Source organism: Camelus dromedarius, chromosome X (genome assembly GCF_036321535.1).
Source record: "Camelus dromedarius isolate mCamDro1 chromosome X, mCamDro1.pat, whole genome shotgun sequence".
Taxonomy (NCBI): domain Eukaryota; kingdom Metazoa; phylum Chordata; class Mammalia; order Artiodactyla; family Camelidae; genus Camelus; species Camelus dromedarius.
This window is the reverse complement of record NC_087472.1, coordinates 82,642,332-82,661,886: the sequence shown is the minus strand read 5'-3', so window position 1 is coordinate 82,661,886 and position 19,555 is coordinate 82,642,332. Positions and strand designations below refer to the sequence as shown.

General features: G+C 39.4%; 1 protein-coding gene across 2 annotated transcripts; it reads left to right on the top strand.

Moving 5' to 3' along the window:
- Nucleotides 1–1,063: 1,063 nt before the first annotated feature.
- On the top strand, nt 1,064–16,517 carry DDX3X (DEAD-box helicase 3 X-linked). 2 transcript variants are annotated; one of them, XM_010989189.3, is made up of 17 exons: nt 1,064–1,223; nt 4,205–4,262; nt 5,920–5,967; nt 7,648–7,780; nt 8,791–8,949; nt 9,029–9,128; nt 9,545–9,680; nt 10,807–10,892; nt 11,098–11,196; nt 11,309–11,469; nt 11,872–12,016; nt 12,091–12,235; nt 12,426–12,607; nt 12,688–12,805; nt 13,114–13,267; nt 13,595–13,731; nt 13,942–16,517. In XM_010989189.3, exons 1-17 carry the CDS (start codon nt 1,179–1,181, stop codon nt 14,019–14,021), a joined length of 1,986 nt encoding a protein of 661 aa, XP_010987491.1. In that variant the 5' UTR covers nt 1,064–1,178; the 3' UTR covers nt 14,022–16,517. The 2 variants fall into 2 exon arrangements, with proteins under 2 accessions (XP_010987491.1, XP_010987490.1); XM_010989188.3 differs by having other exon boundaries at nt 13,592–13,731.
- Nucleotides 16,518–19,555: the final 3,038 nt, after the last annotated feature.

The following is a 19,555-nucleotide window of genomic DNA, read 5'->3' as shown; positions in this document are numbered from 1 at the left end:
GCCACCATCGAGCCGGTGGCCACCGACCCTGAGCCGCAGGATACCATGCGGGAGGAAACTAGGGGCGTAAATGACCGGTCTTGCTGGCGGAGGGCAGGGGTCCAAGAAGGGTGCGCTACCACCAGCTCAAGTTCAGCGCGTGATTGTCTCATTGTCTCCTGACCGCGGGGGGCGGGGATGCGCGCCAAGGCGCGCTCACGCCGGGGAGCCGTGTGTGTGCAACATGAAGGGCTGTCGCGTTCCTAGGCGGCGCCCCCGCTGCCTAGGCAACGGCGCGGTAAAGGTTCCCACCACCAGTGCTTTCGGCCAGCTCCCCTCCGCCTCCTCCCTCCATTCCCAATCATCATCCCGCCCTCTTCCCTCGTTTTACCCCTCCTCCTCTTCTCCTTCCTCCCTCCCCCTCCCTCCCCTCTTCCCTCCCCCTCTCTCCTCTTCTCCCCCGATTCCGAACACTATTTAAAACCATGGTTTCCTGCTCCACAAAATGGCCTCCATGTTCGACACCTGCGGTCACGTGACCCGCCGTCCCCTCGGCTTGGGGCCTTTTTCCCCAACTCCGATTTCGGGGAGGCTGCCCGCGAAACAGCGAGGGCTGATTAGTTTGGAACAATCTAACAATATCTCCAAATCTAGGGGACTGAGGAAGAAAGGTGGGGGGAGAGAGAGAGAGAGAGCGCGCGCCCTAGAAAGAAACAGCGAAACCTGGGGATATTGGGGAAAAAAAGGGGAAAAAGGCGTAGGTTAGATTTTAAGGTCTCCTAGCTGGCGAAAAGCGGGAGATGACGAGATCTCGCGAGATCTCGAGACCTAGACGTAGGTTAGGGTAATAGCAGAGGACTGGGGAAGTGGAACTCAAGTGAACTAGGACAGCATTTGGTGCTGGGAGCTCCAGGGCAGGACGATGAGCCGGGGACGCGACTGACTAGGAAATCTCGCGAGGTTAGGACTAAAGGAGCGCGCAGTAGCTAGGCAGAAGTCGTAGCGGCGAGAGGAGTGCGGGTGTGAGAGGGAGGGCATACGTCTTACGTGCTGACGTAGCAGTCGTTCAAGCAGTATATTAGGTCCGTGGCCGCGCCGTGCGCTTCAGAGCCGCAGTTCTCCCGTGAGAGAGCCTTCGCGGTGAACCAAACACAGTAGCTCAGTAGCGGAAGACTCCGAGTTCTCGGTACTCTTCAGGGATGAGTCATGTGGCGGTGGAAAATGCGCTCGGGCTGGACCAGCAGGTGAGCCGCAAAGAGCCTATCTGGGTTGTTGCTGCATGAATTTCTCCCCTGACCTAACTTGGGTTTGTGGCGCAGCGCTACCTAGCACCCTCAGTTCCCATTTTTCTGGGTCTCTCTAGCTGGCGAGCGTCAATACCCCGGGGCTGTGGAGGAACGGGGAGGTGACAGGAATGTTGGTTGTGCACGTCGCTGGGGCCGAGGCCCGCTCTTGGCCCCGCGGTATTGTCCACGGGCCGAGCACAATGGCGGCTTTTGTGTGTGCGTGCGCAGGCGGGTGGAGAGGGAGGGGGAGGGGCGCGCGCTCTCGCGGAGGCGCGCACGCGCGAACCTCGACTGACTAGTGACCCATGGGTGTGTGGAGGGGGCGGTGCGCGGCGCGGGGGTTCACGAATGGGGACCTTTTTGGCCCTGAAGGCTCAGGCTTTGGCGGCGTGCATGGGCCGGATTCCTGTCAGAGACACCCGAGCGGCGTCAGCCTGTGTGTGCGCGCGCGTGTGAACGAGAGGTGGAACGCGGCCCTGGAATGTGGGAGGGGGCGGCGCGGGAGGGGTGGCCTTCGCTCGGGGTAATGGCGGCGGCCTCCTTTGTGTGGTGGTGGGTGGCTGGGCGGCGCTGCGGTCCACGACCGGGTGAGGCTTGGCCGCCGAGGGCCCGGAAACGAGGATGGAACGGGCATCTCGTTCCTCCCGGGCTTCCTTCCGCAGGCCTTTTCGCTCCAGCCCGGTTTCCGCAGGGCCATCGCAGGCCCGGCGCCACTGCCCCCGAGGCCGCGTTTCCGGTGGAAAGTTTTGTGACGCAGAAGATTCGGGGAGGAGTAGGGGGGAGGGGAGGGAAGGGGAGGGAGGAATGGGCCGCTGCATGCGCGGTGGCGCCGGACTCTAGAGATGGAGATGGAACGCGGCGGGGAGACGTCAGGGAGGTGGGGGACCCAGCTCGGCCCTTTCCTCCTCGCTTGCTCCCGCTAGTCACTGTGTGGCGGTTTAGCCTAGGGCCACGCATTGTTTGGGGGGGGGGGGGCGGGTAGCGCGGGTTGTGTGAGTGTTCTCAGGTTAGTGACGTTTGATCTGGGAATCGAGCAGAGTGAAAAAACCTGGAGTGTGGCTTAGAAATAGTAACAAAATAAAAATTTTGTTACTGACTTGTTGCTGTCTGTGGAATGGTATTTTGAAATCGGTCAGAGGCTTCTTGTCTGTCGCCTTAACAGGAACCCCCTCTTAAAGGGTTTAGGGGTAGAGGAGAGGACGCGTGATCTGAAGAGGAGAGAGGGGCTCTGGGCTGAGGGGGCAGGAAGTCTGCATCCCTCAGCAGCAGTGGCACCACGCTTCAGAGAAGGTCTTAAGTGAGATGTTTGTTGCCTTTAAACTTCTGCCTACCACGAACTCCAGAATTATGAAACGAAGTTGTGTGACACATATGAATTGATAATGGCCTTTCATTTACTCGTGTGTGATCTCTTTTTAGGGATCTAACGATCAGTTTCTTTGGGAGCATTTTTTCCCATTAATGAATCAATTATATTAAATCCACCAAATTACTGACACTTCATATGTTAAATGGAGCAGAGACATAAAAAATCTGGTATCAAGAGCATAGGTATCCCCAGTTTTAACATTTTCCATATAGGTGGTGCCTTTTTTAAGAGTCTAGGCAGGAATGAAATTTGTAACCGATGTAATTGGAAAAAAATACGCAGTTAGAATTAAGCAGCAAGCAAATTCGCAACTGAGAAAATTGCAATAATGTGATCCTAACAATTTACAGTAGCATTTAAAGTGCTTTTTTAGTTTTGCCAAGTGTAACATTAATAACAATATATTGCAACAAGTGCCAAGAGAAAGTTTTTGTTCCTATTGTGCCTTGAAGTATCAGTCTTGAGATAACTAATGCAGAGAAAGCACGACAGCGTATTTGCTAATAGAAAGTAGGAAATAAGGTACCTAAAAGTCTTAGCATACTTTTTTTTTTTAAGATTTAGCATCTGCCTCCAATTTTCAGTGATTCCTTTAGTGATACTTGCAACTTGACAGTATCACCTTGAGCTTTTAACAGGATTTATGTTATGGTATAGCATATCATCTTTGCAAACGGGTGGCAATAATGCTGTGTGACTGGGCACATTAAAAAGAAATACTGTTTTTGGCACAGTTTTCCCCCTATTGCTTGTAAATAGTTTTTTTAGTCATTACAGAATGGGATGAAGATAAGTTTTTTGGAGAATGTTGAGACTTTAAGCTCCCAGTGTAAAAGGATGGGTAGAAATGGAGATAAAAGGCAATAAAATGTGTCCTGCTCTGTAAGGGTACTGAATGCCAGTTGTACCATTTATGTCCCAAGTCTTCTGAACGTCAGTTGTGAAAATGGGAGAATAAATAGGTACCCACTTCACAGGGTTGTGCTTGACATAGTAGTGCTCAGTAAGTGGTGGTTATATTGTTAATTTTTGTTCTTAAGAGTGCTATCCTAATTTAAAATACAATACTTGTGCAATATTTAGGGATAAAGGGATAAAATTTTGTTTTGACAGTTTTCAGGTGTGCTTTGTAGGTTTAAAATAATTCCATGTAGAACGTTGGTGACATTGGAAACATTTGTCTCCAAATGTTTGGAGCTAAAATAAGTCCGTTGACTATTGGACATTTTAAAATAATAACTTCTTGAGGTTTTACATATGGAAAATGTTACAGAGAAAATTCTCTTTGAATGAATGACTTAAATTTGGACCCCGTTTCTCCTGGATAGCACCACCGCCTTGGTGTGGTAACTTCTGCAGTGTATTCAGTAGTACTGTAGTATTTTGCTTTTCCTTAGAACTTTACTGTTTTCAAAGCACATTCTTAGTCACATAAAGAGTTTCATATCAGCCCCCTGTGAGGCAGACAGGGCAACTAGTGCTAGTAAATGCTAGAGGGCAGGACTAGTTATCTAATATTTTGTAATATTTCTGGACGAGGACTGCTAACCAAAATTTAACTCTCTTCTAGTTTGCTGGCCTAGACCTGAACTCTTCAGATAATCAGAGTGGAGGAAGTACAGCCAGCAGTAAGTAAAAAACATTTTATGGATTTATTGAACATTAGAGCTTTAGTATCTTAACGTTTCGTTGGATTTAAATTTAAAATTTAAGAATTTCCCTTCCAATTTTTATTGTGTTAAGAATTATGTGGGTAGCGTTAATGTAGTATTATTTAGTGATCAGTTTAAAGCATTGTGGCCTTTTAGTAATAAAAGGGACTAGTTTTCTTGAGTGAAAAGAATTTAAGAACCTTATACAACCCACACATTATTTTCTAAGAGTTTGGTTGTGTCTATGAATCCTGAGCCCAGCTTAAAGGTGGTGGGAATGTGTTTCTCCCTACTAGAGTGAATCTACCAGAATTAAACTGAATAAAGGGAGCATTCACATTCATCAGCTACCCCCTTTCCTATGAGGATCATGAGACTTACTAATAGAACAAGGAAATGATGAATTTTGGGGTGCTGGTTAGGATTTTCCCCCCTTTTTTATTGAGGTATAATCAGTTTACAGTGTTGTATAGGACTTTTTAATTGCTGAATTGTTATTCTTTTTGAAAAGATGTTAGATACAGAAGTTTTATTTCATATTTTTTTCCCCTTAAAGGGGTTTTTTGGAGACTTGTTACAGATTAGTGTTAAGGTATAGGAGATCTTATCTTTGGTTTTTTTATTGGCAATAGACCTGCTTCGACTCAGGTCTCTTCCTACCCTACTAACCAAAAAAAAAAAAAATGGGCTGTAGGGTCTGAAAGCACTATTTCTTCAAGCTCTGTGTGTTACATAGTAAAGGACATGTCTTCAGTTTTAGGCAAAACTGGCCTCACTGGGCACACTCCTTGGTGTTTGTTGTAAATTTCACTTTATTTGGCATGCTAAGAATCTTTTAGGAATTGATCGTTCTGATAGAGAGCTTTAATATTTAATTCAACCCAGAAGTGAAAAAGAAAGTTAAATTGCAGATTGACTACTAATAAAGCAAGTTGGCTTTCCTTTACTTGGTGGATATACATTATTTGCTTTTGTTTCTCATCTATTGTCTAGGCTGTATTCTTACATGCAGAATAACAGTTGAGTTTGCTTAAACTCCACAAGGCTCAAGTTAAGATTCACAGTTCCTCGAAATCATTTTCTTTTTGCAGCTTTCCCATATACACATGTATTCTATTTTGGAACTTACCCAGAATAGAAACAGAAAAGCCTCTTAGTGGCTGGTTACATGATTTATTACTTTTAGGTTGTTATAGTAATACTTAAGTTACATGTTAAATGATTTACTAATACTTATGTTACATGGTTTTTTAGGTTGTTGTAGTAGTACTTACGTTGTAACTTTTGTTAGTTTGATAATTCTCTGAAATCACAGCAGGCCTTTAATAATACTGTGTTAAATTAGCCACTTGTGGCAAGGTAAATTTATTTGGATTTCAACTATTAGATCCCAAGTCAAATTTGTCCTCCTTCCCTTTTTAAATTTCTCCTTATTAAAGCAATAACCCATTCAAAATAAAAGTAGATTCATTTTCCCCCTCACCTCTCAGTTTCCAATTAAGTAGTCAGACTGGAAGACTAGAGATGGAAAATTTTTCTTTCCAGGTCTGTTTTTTAACAGCATAAATGTTGGTAAAAGCTTTAACTTGAAAGTTTTTGGTATATGAAATTTAACTTTGTTACTTTTTTTTAGAAGGGCGCTATATTCCTCCTCACTTACGGAACAGAGAAGCTACTAAAGGTAAGTCCTTTGAGCAACTTTGTAGACCTAATTCTTGCTGCACTTTGAAATTGGAGCCTAGGTGGGGAAAATGAGATGCCTTGAGAAGTCTAAATGTTGTGGTCTCCTCTGCTACTGTCAGAATTCTTTCAGATATTAGTGCTTACTTGCTTTGAGAAAACTTACCTAATGTCAGTGGAAAACTGCATTTCCTATGTCAGACTCTTCTGTGGCCAATGGCTTAGTTTTGTGCAGTTTCGCTAGTGTTGTACTTAACCTGCGTTTGTAATCATTCACAGCATGATTTCAATTTGAAAAAGGTGAGTGGGCACCCTGCTACGTAAACCAAACTGCTGCATGGTGATAACAGCCCAGTTATTTTTTTAACATTTTTTTATTGAGTTATAGTCATTTTACAATGTTGTGTCCAATAGCCCAGTTATTTCTATCATGTGGAGGTGCCAAAACAAAGATGGGATCACTAGGGGATAGTTAACAAGTTATGGCATTGGGCACACTCCCAGTAAGATGGGAATGATACTCTGGCTTCATCTCCTTGCCTTGATTGCTTTGATTTGAAAGGTCTTGTGTAAAATTCAACACCTTATCTTTTCTCATTAATTTTGTAATCTAGTGATACAGAACTAGTTGATGTCTCATATTAAGGGACAACTGTTTAGGGACTGTATATTCTATAAAATAGGTGATCTGAGATTTAGAGGGAAAGGAAAGGTCAGGAAAATTATTTAAAGGTCAAAAAGAGGAATTAGCTTCACTGTCCCTGGCAATACATAGAATATAAAATCTGTATTATAATTCCTTAGCTATTATATCATTCTCTTTAGATACTATAGAGTCTGTATCATCATGGATTCTCTCATTATTCCTTAGAGTGTGCTAGCTGACCCCATGTATATTTAGTGCTTTTCCCCCTTCATTTCAGGGACAAGAATCAAAGAAGAGAGGGGCAGTATCATACAGGTTTTATAGCTGAAAGAGATCTTAGAAATCTAACTCAACTCTATTGGTAGCTAAGGCTGTTGATCATCTGGCTGGTAGAGGCATAAGGCAGAATGAAATTAACTTAATTAACTTGTAAACCATCTCTGGCTATTTAAAAAAGTGTCAACTGAAGCTAGTTAAACCCTCTACTTGTCTTTAAACCATCTGCCTGTTAGGTTAATTTATACCTTTGTCATTCCCTCTCAGTGAATGTTCATAGCTGTATCCTAGGAACCTGTCCACACTGAGTGTGTAGGTATAAGGCTTTTCCCTTTTTCTAGGTAGTCCTAATTCTTATCTGATGGTATGTATTTCATGTGAACAGAGCACTGTTCCTTATACTTTTTACTATTGGAACTAAACAATACTGTATTAATCCAGCTAATTCTGATGGTCATAAAATGATACCATAATCATTGTGTTACAGGCAAAGCTATTGACTTTTTAGAAGTGGTATTCATTCAGAACATTTTCAGACTGTCAGATTGTTTGGTTTAGTGTACAGTATATTCTAGTGCTAGTATAAACCAGCTCTAAATCTTGCTTTTCTTCTAGTGCCATTGTAGGAATATTTCCATTGTCCCTCTGATCAGGAGATAAAATAAGTCAGTGGAGGGCTTCAAATTCAGAAATATAGGAATCATATTAAAGTGTTAATTTTCTCATTAATGCAATAAAAATGTTTTTTTTTAATTGAAGGATTCTATGATAAAGATAGTTCAGGGTGGAGTTCTAGTAAAGATAAGGATGCATACAGCAGTTTTGGATCCCGTGGTGATTCAAGAGGGAAGTCTAGTTTCTTCAGTGATCGTGGAGGTGGATCAAGGGGAAGGTAAGTGATTTCTAATTTTCTTGTGTTTGTTATGTGTAAGATACAGCAGTTAAGAAATTGGTCTTTAATTTGTACTCTATTAAGCATGATATTTTTTTCCCCTTAGACCACTTATTGGATGTTAAGTATTATATCTGTTTAATCTTTTTTTTTTCTTAAACTAAGAGGTCTTTACTAAATTGAACTTGTTACAGGGAAATTAGATGAGAATAAGAATGCCATTTGGCATAATGAAATCCGTTATTTTTATGTTTCTCTAGTTTTATGTATTCTACTTTAGAGTAAGTTTAGTGAATGGCCTAATTTGGTTGACATTTTTGTGGATATTCTACATGACAATTTTTAAACACCTTATATTTTTGATTACACAAGTGTGGTGAATTGACCTCATGCGCCTAATAGCTGTGGTTAGTCCTGTGTGTCCTGATTTTTCGAAAACAGGCCTAAAACTCTAAAAACATCTTAATTCAGGTAAGGATTATTTTCTACCTTTTATCCAAAGTCTGTCACACAGGTGAATTGTCCTTTAAGTAGCATCCTAGTATAACCGGGACAATTGATATTTGGTGTGATACTTTCTTTTCCCTACCACTAAATATATTTGGATGAGAACTTTAAAGGTGTTATGTGCTGATTTTACATAAATAAGACTGATTCTCTCCCCCCCCCAGGGTTTTTATTAATCTTTTTGAAGTATAATTAACATTATTAGTTTCAGGTATAAGGCTTGATTTTTGATTTCAGCATGTATGAGGCCTGTGTATGTAGGCTCTATAATTTTATAAGAATAAAGGAGGAGACTGAATTTCTAAAATAAAGTTATGTAACTGATACAGTCTGGTTAGAGGGTCTTATTTGTCAAATAAAAGTAAACCTGAATTGGACTGCTGACATCCTTGAGATTAGCAATAATAAATAATTTGACTTTTGTTCAGGTACAGTAGTGGTAGTGGTAGGAATCTGATAGTGGTTAAATGATATGATTCTGATTAATCGATTGTGCTGTTCAGGTTTGATGATCGTGGACGAAGTGACTACGACGGCATTGGCAGCCGTGGTGACAGAGGTGGCTTTGGCAAATATGAACGTGGTGGAAATAGTCGCTGGTGTGACAAATCAGATGAAGATGATTGGTCAAAACCACTCCCACCAAGTGAACGCTTGGAGCAGTAAGTGTTTGAAATGTATGTTAATTGTGATAAAGCCTTATTAGCTAATATAAGAAACTTACCAATCCTCTGATTTTAGGGAACTCTTTTCTGGAGGCAACACTGGGATTAACTTTGAAAAATATGATGACATTCCAGTTGAGGCAACAGGCAACAACTGTCCTCCACACATTGAAAGTGTAAGTTTTTTTGCTTGACTTTTTAAGACAGGGAAATGTAAGTGTTTTTACAGCACATCAAAATGAGATGGGCTTCCTAAAGGCATATATAAACCATACCTGCTTTAATTTAACAGTCTTTTAAAGTTACTCTAAAAACCTGCCTCACTGGTTTGTGGAAAGGGAGAGGTTGGGTTCAGTGTACCATTACTAATAATTGGAAATAGAAAATGAATCAGATACAGGAAGAACCCAAAACTTCACTGTAGTTTAAGCCTAGGGGGTTGATTTTTCTCAATGTAACATAACTTTTACCATAAACTAAAGTACAAATTGGCTGTTGGTTCTTTTTTTTTCCTTCATTATTTATATAAAACAAAATAGCTCCAGATAGCATTTCTGGCTATTTAATTTAACCCTGATAAATTTCTTAACAGTTCAGTGATGTTGAAATGGGAGAAATTATTATGGGAAACATTGAGCTTACTCGTTATACTCGCCCGACTCCAGTACAAAAGCATGCTATTCCTATTATCAAAGAGAAGAGAGACTTGATGGCTTGTGCCCAAACAGGTAAGCTCACTAGATAAAACTAAAGAGTTGTCAAGAATGCCTTAACTCAGCTTCCTCTCATAAAACCAGTATAAAAAACATAGACTACTTAAGTTCCATGGGGAAGCTTGAGTCCTATATGTAGCCTGACTGGTATACTTTGATATAGGTAAGGAGTAGCTGGGTAGTATCTCTTTTAGTCTTAGCCCTTTGGATCCAGTGTTTTCATTGAGGAATCCTGGGTGCTAGCCTCTAAGAAAGTCATCAATCAGTCTGTTACTACTGTGTCAGGGATAGGTCACTGTGTTTGCAGTGGTGGGAAAATTTGCAGTATAACATCATGGTATCTGGAATAAGAAGGGTAAGCGTTAGAGAATAACCTGTGATCCATAGGAATGTGGCCAAGGGAAGGTTCCTCCATGGGTAAAGTAGTACCTCCCATCTCTTGGGAATGGGGGTAGTTATGGCCTTTGAATTGAGAACAGGCTTTATTATATCTTTGTGGGTTTGACAAGTTTGGAAGAGAGTGACAAGAGTCTCTCAAGAAAAATATATGGCCCTTGAATAATTTAGTGTCTTTCCTTCCCTATGGAAGAGTGAGAATGTCATCCTTTATACACTATCAGTATATATAGAACCTAGAAGGAAGTGTTAGGAATTGGAATTAACACCAGTTCTGAGACAAAATCCCTGCTCTTTTTACCAACACAAATGTGAAGAAGTGAATAATGCTACATTGTTAGTGATCAGTTTGGTATACTTTTTCTGTAAAGGAACAAAATAAACTTCTGGATTATGGGCCACGTGGTCTCTTGCAACTACTCACTCAGCTCTGCTGTTGTGTGAAAGCAGCCATAGATGATATATAAATTATTGGTCATGGCTCTATTCTGATAAAGCTTTATTTACAAAGATAAATAGGCTGGACCTTACTTTGCTGAATCCTGTTAGAGATTGATCAAAATCATCACTTCATGGTATTTTTAAATAAGCTGTTTATTTTTAGAAAATTAATTTGGGAATAAAGTAAAAATTGCTAATTCATTGTTTAGTAATATGGAAGTTAAACACTATCTACCAGTATATTTAGAAGTAATAAGCAGGTTTTTCTGTGGTTAAGTGACTGACTGTGCTTTCTCTTAAACAGGGTCTGGCAAAACTGCAGCATTTCTCTTGCCCATCTTGAGTCAGATTTATTCAGATGGTCCAGGCGAGGCTTTGAGGGCCATGAAGGTAAGTATTTGTATATAAAATGAGAAATTACTGTAGACCCTTATAGATAGCTGTTGAGAAAAAGCTTTCTAAATGACAATAAGACTTTATATTCCAGTCTATATAATTAAAAACAGTTTTCAAATGTAATCTGTAAATTACAGAAGGAAGTTACGTTGTAATGAACCTTTAAAGAACGATGTTAATAATTTAAATTATTTGTTAGGAAAATGGAAGGTATGGGCGCCGCAAACAATACCCAATCTCCTTGGTATTAGCACCAACTAGAGAATTGGCAGTACAGATCTATGAGGAAGCCAGGAAAGTAAGTATGCATTTCAGAGATTATTGGCTTTCTCATTGATTCTAAATGAAATGTTTTGCAACCATGTAAAAAAATCTTGGCCTTGAAGTTGATAGAATTTCTTTGCTTACAGTTTTCATACCGATCTAGAGTTCGTCCTTGTGTGGTTTATGGTGGTGCTGATATTGGTCAGCAGATTCGAGACTTAGAACGTGGATGTCACTTGTTAGTAGCCACTCCAGGACGTCTTGTGGATATGATGGAAAGAGGGAAGATTGGATTAGACTTCTGCAAGTATGTTCATTTTTAAATGTGTGGAATGCAACATTTTTAAAATTACTGGCAACTGGTTTTGTGGAACTTGTCCATAAATTTTAAGATTGAGAAGCGATTTATGAGTCTTTCAACTTGTACAAAATGCTTGCTCATTGTAATTTTAATGTTAAAATCAGTGACATAAATTTTAGTAGAGGCTGAGAATAATCAGACTGTGGGACAGAGTGAAGTATAAGCTAATTAGGCTGTATGATCTTGGATGATTTATTGGCAGAGGTCCTGTGCTGAGTCATGTACATGGGTCAAATTGTGTGAGAAATTTAAGTACCTAAATGAGTAATTAATGGCACTTACAGATACAGCTGTATTAAAACTATCTTTTTTATCTCCTCAAATTCTAAACTGGATTTTTTTCTACAGATACTTGGTCTTAGATGAAGCTGATCGGATGTTGGATATGGGGTTTGAACCTCAAATACGTAGAATTGTTGAACAAGATACTATGCCACCAAAGGGAGTTCGCCACACTATGATGTTTAGTGCTACTTTCCCTAAGGAAATACAGGTATTGTTTGATGCTGTAAATCTTATTTTCTTAGGAATTTGTTTATCTCGGTAGATAATTTTTTTTTCTTTCAGATGCTTGCTCGTGATTTCTTGGATGAATACATCTTTCTGGCTGTAGGAAGAGTTGGCTCTACCTCTGAGAACATCACACAGAAAGTAGTTTGGGTGGAAGAGTCAGACAAACGGTCATTTCTGCTTGACCTTCTAAATGCAACAGGTATAAATTTAGTGTCACTTGTGGCTTAGGTAATTGAAAATCCATTTGGATCGCCTTTACTGCTTTTCCTCCCCATTCAGACATTGTATTAAAACAGTCTATTTTAATTGCTTCTATTTGCAAGTTTGCTAAGTGCAAAGAGAACTAAGCCACTGTTAGTGACAGAAACCTTGTAATATTTTGACTTTAGGCAAAGATTCACTGACCTTAGTGTTTGTGGAGACCAAAAAGGGTGCAGATTCTCTAGAGGATTTCTTATACCATGAAGGATATGCTTGTACCAGTATCCATGGAGACCGATCTCAGAGAGATAGAGAAGAGGCCCTTCACCAGTTCCGCTCAGGAAAAAGCCCAATTCTAGTGGCTACAGCAGTATGTATAATATAATTTTGAAACATGTTCAACTGTTCGCTTTCTTTTAAGTGGACCATACGTAACAAGTTATTTTTTAGGTAGCAGCAAGAGGACTGGACATTTCAAATGTGAAACATGTTATCAATTTTGACTTGCCAAGTGATATTGAAGAATATGTGCATCGCATTGGCCGTACAGGACGTGTAGGAAACCTTGGTAAATGTTTGGTTACTCGATGGTCTGGTGGTTACTGATTTTTCAGGGTAATGCTTACAGCAAAGAACTTTCTAGGATCTTAATAGAAGTCCTATTTCCAAGGAATGCAGTTAAAAATACATCTCAGGAGTGGCAGAAAAGTCAGGGTTTGTTCAAAGAACTTTGAGTTGGTTAAATAGCAAATTGTGTATATATATATATATATATTTTTAGTATTCAACTTAATATTCTAACACTGTAATAAGGTAAGAATACTGTGCTACTTTATGGAAGACCTTAATTTATGTACTTTTTGGGGACTGTTTTAGGCCTTGCCACCTCATTCTTTAATGAGAGGAACATAAACATTACCAAGGATTTGTTGGATCTTCTTGTTGAAGCTAAACAAGAAGTGCCATCTTGGTTAGAAAACATGGCTTATGAACACCACTACAAGGGTAGCAGTCGTGGACGATCCAAGAGGTGAGTTACAGATGGTGTATAATGAGGGGGATGGGTGCTATGTCCATGGTTAACTTTTCAAGGTTATTTAGTTTTAAGAAGCTTAATTTTCTTAGGTGCCTCATCTTTTGGGTAAGGGGTATAATTAGAAATGGTGATATAAAGTTAGTGTCAGCCTTCCACAGATAAAACCTTTTAAAGTCACTCTTAGGGAAAATAGGGCTGCTGGATGGAATTGTTTGAATTGGAAAATCAGAAATTTGTCATTGGAAAGTTTTAACAAAAATTGGGTTATTTTGTCAAATTTCATCTTTACGTGAACTAAACACATACTTGTCCTCGTAGTAGTAGATTCAGTGGAGGATTCGGTGCCAGAGACTATCGGCAAAGTAGCGGTGCCAGCAGTTCCAGCTTCAGCAGCAGCCGCGCCAGCAGCAGCCGCAGTGGTGGCGGTGGCCATGGCAGTAGCAGAGGGTTTGGTGGAGGTAATGTTAATTTTTAACCTCATGTCTTTGGGAAGGTTTTTTTTTTTTTTCTTTTTTTCGTCATTTTTAAAGTATGACTTAAAATATTGGGAAGTTTGGCCCTGTAGATTGCTTTTTGTAATTTTGCATCAAAATACTTAAAGAAGGGAAAGATTGTATTAAACGATGGATGACTTAATTAATTTTTCTCTTTTTTTAATCTCTCACTAGGTGGCTATGGAGGCTTTTACAACAGTGATGGATATGGAGGAAATTATAACTCCCAGGGGGTTGACTGGTGGGGTAACTGAACCTGCTTTGCAGTAGGTCACCCTGCCAAACAAGCTAATATGGAAACCACATGTAACTTAGCCAGACTATACCTTGTGTAGCTTCAAGAACTCGCAGTACATTACCAGCTGTGATTCTCCACTGAAATTTTTTTTTTAAGGGAGCTCAAGGTCACATGAAGAGATGAAAGGAACAATCAGCAGCCCTGTTCAGAAGGTGATTTGAAGACTTCATTGCTGTAGTTTGGATTAACTCCCCTCCCGCCAACCCCCATCCCAAACTGCATTTATAATTTTGTGACTGAGGATCATTTGTTTGTTAATGTACTGTGCCTTTAACTTTAGACAACTTTTTATTTTGATGTCCTGTTGGCTCAGTAATGCTCAAGATATCAATTGTTTTGACAAAATAAATTTACTGAACTTGGGCTAAAATCAAACCTTGGCACACAGGTGTGATACAACTTAACAGGAATCATCGATTCATCCATAAATATTATAAGGAAAAAAACTTATGCGGTAGCCTGCATTAGGGCTTTTTGATACTTGCAGATTGGGGGAAAACAAACAACAAACGTCTTGAAGCATATTAATGGAATTAGTTTCTAATGTGGCAAACTGTATTAAGTTAAAGTTCTGATTTGCTCACTCTATCCTGGATAGGTATTTAGAACCTGATAGTCTTTAAACAAGCCATTCCAGTCATGATGAGGTGATGTATGAATACATGCATACATTCAAAGCACTGTTTTCAAAGTTAATGCAAGTAAATACAGCAATTCCTCTTTCAGTGTTTAGGCAGATCATGAATTATGAGCTAGCCAAATGTGGGCATACTATTACAGGGAAAGTTTAAAGGTCTGATAACTTGAAATAGGTTTTTAGAAGAATTCATCTACTTAGACTTTTTAAATGCCTGCCATAAATGAAATTGAAATGGTAGAATGGCTGACCACAGCAATGACCAGCCCTCATTAGGGCCCTGGATGATTTTTGGTCTAATAACGCATGCTAGTGTTGATGTTTTTTGGTCAAGAGGGTATGAACAGGAAGAATTAATGGCAGCAGGCTTTATTTTAAATGCCGATTCACATTACTCTGTTCAAGCTGCGTTGAGATGTTAAACTGGCTTACTATAGACTTTGTAAAAATGGCTCCAGAAGAGTAACAAACTGAAATCTTTGAGATCACACAGGTTGGAAATATGTACATAACTGCACAAGGTGTCAATTCTGCTATACAGTGCAGTTTTAGTCAGTTTTAGTTGCATAGGTTTCCATTGTATTTATAGTCTGTTTATGCTAAATCTGGCCAAAGATGAGCATTGTCCACCACTAAAATGCCTCTGCCACTTTGAATTCTGTGCTAATTTTGTGGCCAGAATGCGGTGATCAAAACGCTCAATCTTTATACAGTGGCATAGGAAGATGGCAAAAATTTCCTAAAGTGCAATAGATTTTCAAGTGTATTGTGCCTTGTTCTAAAACTTTTATTAAGTAGGTGCACTTGACAGTATTGAGGTCATTTGTTATGGTGCTATTTCAATTAGTCTAGGTTTAGGCCCTTGTACATTTTGCCCATAACTTTTTACAAAGTACTTCTTTTATTGCACATTCAGAGAATTTTATATATATGTCTTGTGTGCGTGTCCTTAAACTTCCAATCTTATTTTGTCTCTTGGAGATTGTTGAACGCAGCTTGTCTAGGAAGGGGATGGGACTAGATTCTAAAATTTATTTGGGACCATGGGAATGATAGTTGGGAAGAAAACTTTGCACACGACAGATTTCTAGATACTTTTTGCTGCTAGTTTTATGTAATATTTATTGAACATTTTGACAAATATTTATTTTTGTAAGCCTAAAAGTGATTCTTTGAAAGTTTAAAGAAACTTGACCAAAAGACAGTACAAAAACACTGGCACTTGAATGTTGAATGTCACCGTATGCGTGAAATTATATATTTCGGGGTAGTGTGAGCTTTTAATGTTAAGTCATATTAAACTCTTAAGTCAAATTAAGCAGACCCGGCATTGGCAGTGTAGCCATAACTTTCTGATGTTAGTAAAAACAAAATTGGCGACTTTAAATTAAATCATGCCAAGGTTTTGATACACTTGTCTTAAGATATTAATGAAACACTTCAAAACACTGAAATGAAGTGTCCAGATTCTCAGATGTTTGTTGTGTGAGTTTTGTTTAGTTGTGTGTATTTTTTTTTCAGTGAATGTCTGGCACATTGCAATCCTCAAACATGTGGTTATCTTTGTTGTATTGGCATAATCAGTGACTTGTACATTCAGCGATAGCATTTGAGCAAGTTTTATCAGCAAGCAATATTTTCAGTTAATAAATAAGGTTTCAAAAGTCACGTAAGAATGGATTTAAACTTGCTGAATGTAAAGATTGAACCTCAAGTCACTGTAGCTTTAGTAATTGCTTATTGTATTAGTTTAGATGCTAGCACTGCATGTGCTGTGCATATTCTGATTTTATTAAAATAAAAAATTGAACTGCACAGTCTCTTTTGTGTTGTCAATTGTGGTTTATTATTAGAGGTGAAAATAAAGTTGTGCTATTGCCTGAAGAGTTGTAAGACGTAATTTTTTGGGTTGCCTTCCAGTGCTGATTTTGAGATGCCTCTTGGAGAGAGAATTATTCTGGTACAATTTCAGTAAAAGATGAAGATGGTGGTTGGACTGCAGTGAAAAAAGGATTTTTGTAATAGACGGAAACCCAAAAGGTCCTTGTTGATGTACATCTTATTGATAAAAGTTTGATTTATGGAAGGGAGTATCTTCGTGGAATGAGTTGGGTAGAAGTCAAATGTATTAGAATCTAACAAGTGTGGAAAGTACTTAGGGATCAAGAATATATTCACAGTCAGGGTGATAGCTTGGCTGTACCCTTGTGCATAGAGAACCCTTAGTTTATTTGCTGATATCCAGTTTTAACACATTGCTGCAGACAGCTGCTATTAACCGGAGATTGTATGAGGGCCATAATTAACTTCTAAGGAGTTGAACTATATGAAATGGCCATTCTGGTTTTGGGGTGTCAAATGTTGGGGATTTGATATGGCTCCACCTAATGAAAATACACACACCTTTGCACTTCTGAATTAAGAGTTTCACAGTGATTAAATGCATTGTAGAAAAATTGACTGTGGATAGTTATATTCAGTGTCATGATTTCAATGCAGCAAGCTTAGGTTTTTAAGGCAGTTTGGAGCATAATATGACATTGATTTTGGAGATAGGAAAGAGGAAGGTAGTTGAGTCAGCTTAATTGAAATCATGGAGAGGTTGTGTTGGAACTGATGGAAAAAGAACTGAACGTGATTCAACTAGAGTGAAATTGGATTCCAAGGATGGTTCAAGATCCCCTTTATGTAAATTATGCGGAGTGAACACTGAAGATACCTGCTGTGGAGAAAGTGCCTAAATTCTTGGAATTATTTCTACTCTAGCAGATGATTACTCCTTTATTTACGTACAATGTTTCTAGTTTAAATGATAATATTTAAATACATACGTAAGTGCTGTCATCACTAACCACTGTTAAAAGAATTTCTGGGTTCCTTTTTCCTATTTCTTAGCTGAATTTCAACCTCAGACAATGTTCAAAAAGCGACTTAACAGGGAACATGTTTGAAAATGTGTCCGTGCTTAGACAAAATTTTGTTACGATGGTTTTTTCCCTTGACTAATGAACTGGTTGAATTAGTCACAAATGCATTCTGAAGCTCAGTAATTTAAGATATCAGGATTAGGTTTAGGATCACCCCCCGGCCCCCACCCTGTCTCCACTGGAATGAAGAGATTTCTTCACTCGTGGCAGTCACAGGACTGAAAGTTTTAAGAATACCTTTGCTTTGGGGAGCTTTTTCCTCAACATTCTGCTCTCATTGAACACGATTCTGGGTATGTTTAAAACTGCTTTGCTTCTTGTTCTGTCAGTTTATAATCAGCATGTTTGTTTCTAAAGTGCATTTCCTCTATAGTGACTATTTTCCATTTCTCCTCATTTTTATCGCTGATTCTTTATTCCTCATTTTCCCTGCCTACACTTGACTGGGTTGTCTTTAGAATAATTACAGAAACAAGGTTATTATGACACAGTCCACTATATTTAAATTATACTGTGGAAGACTATTTCATAACAGGAAGATGTTTACTATGGGAGAAAAAAACAGGTCAACGCATCTACTTTAAGAGGAGATGTCTCAAAACAAGAGTTAAAACATTGAATTATATGACTCAGCAATTTTACTTGTAGGAGAATTCTGCCCAGCAGAAAGGAAAACCATAACTTGGGTTTGCATGCAAACGTTCATAGCATTCACAATAACCTAAAATGAGACAACCCAAATGCTGGTGAACTGATGGGTGGATAAAGAATGAAGTACCGATGCTACCTCTATCTGGGCACCCAACCGCATCCCTAATTTCCTTTTCAAAGTATCCTTAGGTGGGCCCATTAGCACTGTGGCACTAAGGTTTTCTGTGGATGAATGTCCAGTTTCAGTTCTGATTTTACTGTATCTCGATATAGTCATGGTTTATAATCGGGGTTCCCCTATTTTCCTTGTTAAACTGAAGATGACTTTTTTTTAAAGAAATAAGTAGAATGAAACTGCTTTGGTTGGAAATCCTCATTCTTTACTTTCGTTTCCGCTCTTTATCCTAGTGTAGGTGCACTCCACACCTAGATTTTCAGCAGCTCATCTCATTTACCTGACATCAGTTGATTAGTGGTATGCCAAAGGGTCTCTGAACCTCCACTTCTGACCCAGTCATCTGATGAGCTCTAGTAGGTTATTCAGTAGACGTTTGCAGGGCAAAGGTTGATTGAAGTTTCACTCAAAAACTGATTTGGGGTCTGAGTATTGGACAATGGGGAATGTAGCAATGAATTCAGGTGTAGTCCTTGTCCCCTTGGAACACAGTTTTTCTTTTGTGGTTTCCCTGCTGGGTTGCAGCAGGAGTACCTGGGAAATGATTCTAGGGCAACTGTCCTAATAAAATCTCTGGGGTTCCCTTAGGGATCTTGTGTTTTGCTTTTGCTTTTGTTTTTGTTCCTAAAGCTCCCTAGGTAATGCTGATGCAGCAAAATTAGGTATGGAGTCCACTGTTCTCTCTACCCTTATCTGCTCCAAAACTTCCAATTACCATTATCATGCTTCAGGTACTTCATGGCAGAAGCATCTCTATATTCCAAATTATAATACAACTAAATTAATGGCATTCTGTTAAGTGGCCCCTGTGGTGTGGTACTAGTCTACCTTTGCAGCTTTTAACTTATTTCTCATGCCTTAAATAGAAGCTGAATGTGCTATTGTCTAGACACGTCCTGCACTGTTTCTGCCTTAGATTTTGTTCATCCTGTTCCTTCTAACTGGATTTGGAGCTATATTAACATTTTTTTAAAAGGTCTTTCATTGTTTTTTTTAGACATATGCATTTACTGGTTTTGTTGTTTGTGGTGGAGGGGTTAATTAGGTTTGTTTATTTGTTTATTTATTTATTTAATGGAGGTACTGGGGATTGAACCCAG

Coding starts and splice junctions, on each gene's coding strand:
- DDX3X (XM_010989188.3), top strand. CDS start 1,179: ATGAGTCATGTGGCGGTGGAAAATGCGCTCGGGCTGGACCAGCAG. Junction 12,236..12,425: donor TGACCTTCTAAATGCAACAG/GTATAAATTTAG, acceptor TTTTGACTTTAG/GCAAAGATTCACTGACCTTA. Junction 13,732..13,941: donor TAGCAGAGGGTTTGGTGGAG/GTAATGTTAATT, acceptor ATCTCTCACTAG/GTGGCTATGGAGGCTTTTAC.